At 63.0% G+C, this 3,764-nt stretch overlaps 1 protein-coding gene across 1 annotated transcript in view; it reads left to right on the plus strand.

Moving 5' to 3' along the window:
• Nucleotides 1-2,305: 2,305 nt before the first annotated feature.
• The window catches only part of ASIC1 (acid-sensing (proton-gated) ion channel 1), a 4,143-nt gene continuing 2,684 nt past the window's right edge, over nucleotides 2,306-3,764 (plus strand). The window contains exons 1-2 of the mRNA XM_009994083.1: nucleotides 2,306-2,932; nucleotides 3,617-3,733. Of these exons, the coding sequence (XP_009992385.1) occupies nucleotides 2,306-2,932; nucleotides 3,617-3,733 (744 nt within the window). The remainder of the gene's footprint in view (nucleotides 2,933-3,616; nucleotides 3,734-3,764) is intronic.

Below are 3,764 nucleotides of genomic sequence, written 5' to 3' on the forward strand. Positions count from 1 at the left end.
CCTGCAAGCCGGTTAAGCTGAGCGAGGCAGGTTAACGGCCCCAGCCGATGATGGAGTGTTTTCATTACCGCATTTCTCCCTCCTCCCTGCTGCAATCGCTCCCAAAAAAGCTCCTCGGGCGGTGGGAGCAGCTCAGCCCCCTTCGCTCCCACCAGCAGGGACCGTCCCGCGGGGCCCCAGGCAGCGCTGCTTGCTCGTCACTGCCCTGCCAGGGCTGAAAAAATCCCTTCAGGCATCTCTTCCGTTCTCCTGCTTTTCTTTCCTACAGGCATTGCAAAGGAACTCCCTGTCCCAGAGACGGGGAACACCAGAAATCCCACCCCTGACCTCAGCCAGCTCGTACCTGCTGAGAGCATCTTCCAGCTCCAGTTTGGGTGGGATCAGGCCAGGCTGCTCCCAGAGGGCTGAACCAGCTCAGCAGCCCCCAAGCCCCTCCCAGGTGAAGCCCTGATGCCTTTATAGCCCAGCAATGCCCCTATAGCCCAGCACTGCCCCTGGTACAGCTGCAGCTCATCTCCATCAAAGACAAAGGGCCAGGATCTGACCTGGTCCCCACAACATGTTGGCTTCCAGTTCCCCAATCCACCTCCCTGGCCCATTTCCCAGGCTGAGTTTCCAGTTCAGACTCTCTGGTTGCTCCCAAAAGGCACGACCTTGCTCTCAGCTTTATGAAATTTCATCCCTTGGCTCTGGCACTTGTCTCCAAGGTCACCCACCCCTTCTTCCAGGTGCTGACAGCATCCCCAGCTTTGTGGCAACTGCCAGTGTCCCTCTTACACAGGGGCCTATTGGGAATATTGAGCTTGGGGAGCCCCAGGGTGGCCCCTCAAAGGACAACCCCCTGTCACATCATCAGTCATCATCTTGGCTGAGCCTGCCCTGGCAGGGATCCCCAGCTCATACCCTGCCCATTGCACTGGTGTCACCTGCTCAGGAAGAGCCAATAACTGCCCTGGTGTCAGATCAGATCTGTGCAAGTTTCTTGCTTATCTTTGTTCTCCTGGTTTGGTGGTGCCCGTTTCCGAAAGCTGGGATGAGCCCACGGACTGGGGGGTCCACAGTGAACAGGAAGGAGGCAGAGCAGCCGAACTGGGGGGCTGGGGTGTGCTCATCACACCCAGGGCATCAGCCAAAACCTCCCATCCAGCTCTGGTGCATCCAAGTGCTGCTGGATTTGGACGCTCCCCTTCCCCTTGGGCTGGCGCTGCTGGGAAGGGGCTGGAGATTGTTCTGTGGTCACATCAGATGCTTTCCTGAAGTGCTGAGCACAGGAAAAAGCAAACCACGAGAAGGGGATGGTGCTGCTGCAGGGAGGAGGTGTCTTTGCTCCCAGCAGCCAGTCTGGCCCTTGGCTCCATCCCACCCCCCCACAGCAGGGCTGCTTCCCTGGGACCCCCTATCAGCCCCAGCCCCCTCTGGCTCTGCAGCACGAAGCCCAGACACAGTCTCCAGGGGAAGCAGCAGCTCCCTGTGCCCCACGGAGATCCAGAGCACCGTGTGCTGGCTGGGTTCTGAAAGAGGAGTCATCCCGTGAACCACAGCAGTGCCCAAATCCTGCCACCAACAGCCCTGGCTTGAAGGAGGACGGACCTTGCACCACCTGGGACACGCCGTTGGGGCTGTGGGGCTGGACGAGGACACGAGAGCTCGAGGACACCACAGCACCCTCCTGGCAGCACCCGGGCGGGCACTGCAGCAGGACAGCATCCCAGGCATTTTGGGAAAACCTCTGGCTCCTGCCACCCTGATGAAGAGCACGGAGAGCTGGGCAGATGGCGGCTCCGGAACTGGGCTGGCACCGGGAGCTGCTCAGGCTGCCAGGGCCCTGCTGCCCGCGGGGAGGACGGAGGACACTGGGTGGATACGCAGCTCACCAGGGGCCCACGCAGGCTCCACTGCACACCTGTGTCACCCCAGACCTGGCAGCCCCTCGGGACCCCCGGGACCTCCCAGCAGGTCAGTGTTCCTGGAGCCAGCGACGTCTCCGCCCCGTCCTGCCAGCACAGCCGGTCCCGGGGGACCTGGGGAGCCCGCAGAACCGCCCCTCGCTCCTCCTCCCCTCCTCCCTGCTCCTCATATACCCTCCTCTCTCCGTCCCCTCCGAGCATCCCTCTGCTCCTCTCCCTCACCTCTCACTCCTTTGCCCTTCTCCATTTCTCCTCTCTGAACTGGCCCTTTCCTCCTTCCCTGCTCTCACCCACACCCTGAGGAACTGGCCCACCAACGAAGACCCCCAGGCTGTGGCCAGGACCCCCAGACCAGAGCTGGGTCCTCCACACTGCAGCTGGGACCCCCACGCCAGGCGATGCCTCTCCAGATATTCTGCACCATCTCCTTCTCCAGCGAGGAAGGACCAAGAGACGCTGCAGCTCCTGGGAAGGGAGAGGATGGAGCCGACAAGTTCCTGTACGGGCAGGAGGAGGATGAAGAGGAGGAAGAAGACACGGGGGCAGCCACAGACCTCGTGGCCTTTGCCAGCAGCTGCACCCTGCACGGGCTGAGCCACATCTTCGTGGAAGGCAGCCTGGGGGCTCGGCAGGTGCTCTGGGCGCTGGCCTTCCTCCTCTCCCTCTCCGTCTTCCTCTACCAGGTGGCCGACCGCGTCGCCTACTACCTGGAGTACCACCACGTCACGCTGCTCAGCGAGGAGGACAGCCCCGAGATGACCTTCCCAGCCATCACCTTCTGCAACATCAACCGCGTCCGCCTCTCGCAGCTCAGCCACCAGGACCTGCTCTACCTGGCCCCCCTGGTCGACTACGAGCCTGGGATGGAGTTGGGTTTTACCCCGGCCCCCCCCAACCCCGGGGATGAGGAGGAGGAGCCCCTAAATTTGTACGGGTTTTTTAACCGCACTTGCCACCAGCTGGAGGACATGCTGCTGAGCTGCAGCTACCGGGGCCAGCGCTGCGGCCCCGGGGACTTCGCAGCGGTGAGTAGCCCCAGGGTGGGCACGGGAGGAGCTGCTGTCCTTGCCCACTCGCTCAGGGACAGGCTGACATTCCAGCCCTGGGAGTTTCGCTGGAGTTGGGGACAGCACCGGCTGCGGAGACCGGCTGGTGGGACACGGAGAGCAGCCGCGGGGCTGTGCTCGCAGAGGAGGTGCCTGGCACGTCCATCCCGGTGTCACCACCACCCATGGGGCAACCGTGTGGCCTCACATGGCCCTTGCCCGGGCTGGCAGCAGCACCGAGATGTGCCCGAGGCGTTGGCTGGAACAGGGGGTTCAGGATCCTGTCCAGCCCCGTCCTCCGCAGGGATGGAGGAGGGACGGGAGGAGGTGCTGGCGCGGGCACAGGGCTGAGTGCCGCCGTCTCAGGGAACTGGGGCTGCTGTGGGGTCTGTGGGGCCGAGGTGCTGTAAATCTGCAAAGCGTCTCCTGCAAGTCCATCCCTGTGCCATGGTGGGGAATGTCTCCTCCTCTACTGGGGCAAAGACGGGCAGTTCCAACAGTGAGAAACAACCCAGGGACAGGAACCTGGGTTGGACTGTAGCCCCAGGCTGGGACCAGCTGTTCCAGGGCTGGTGGTGCCCTCCCAGCTCCGTGCTGTGGTGCCAGCAGCAGTTGGGTGCTGGCAGAGGGGCCCCAGCCTCAGCCCCACGTCCTCTCCTGCAGGTCTTCACCCGCTATGGGAAGTGCTACACCTTCAATGCTGGGCAGGACGGGAAGCCGCGGCTCATGACCATGAAGGGGGGCACTGGCAACGGGCTGGAGATCATGCGGGACATTCAGCCGGACGAGTATCTGGCAGGGGGGGGGGAAA

The sequence above is a fragment of the Chaetura pelagica genome, unplaced genomic scaffold (assembly GCF_000747805.2).
Source record: "Chaetura pelagica isolate M959 unplaced genomic scaffold, ChaPel_1.0 scaffold743, whole genome shotgun sequence".
Taxonomy (NCBI): domain Eukaryota; kingdom Metazoa; phylum Chordata; class Aves; order Apodiformes; family Apodidae; genus Chaetura; species Chaetura pelagica.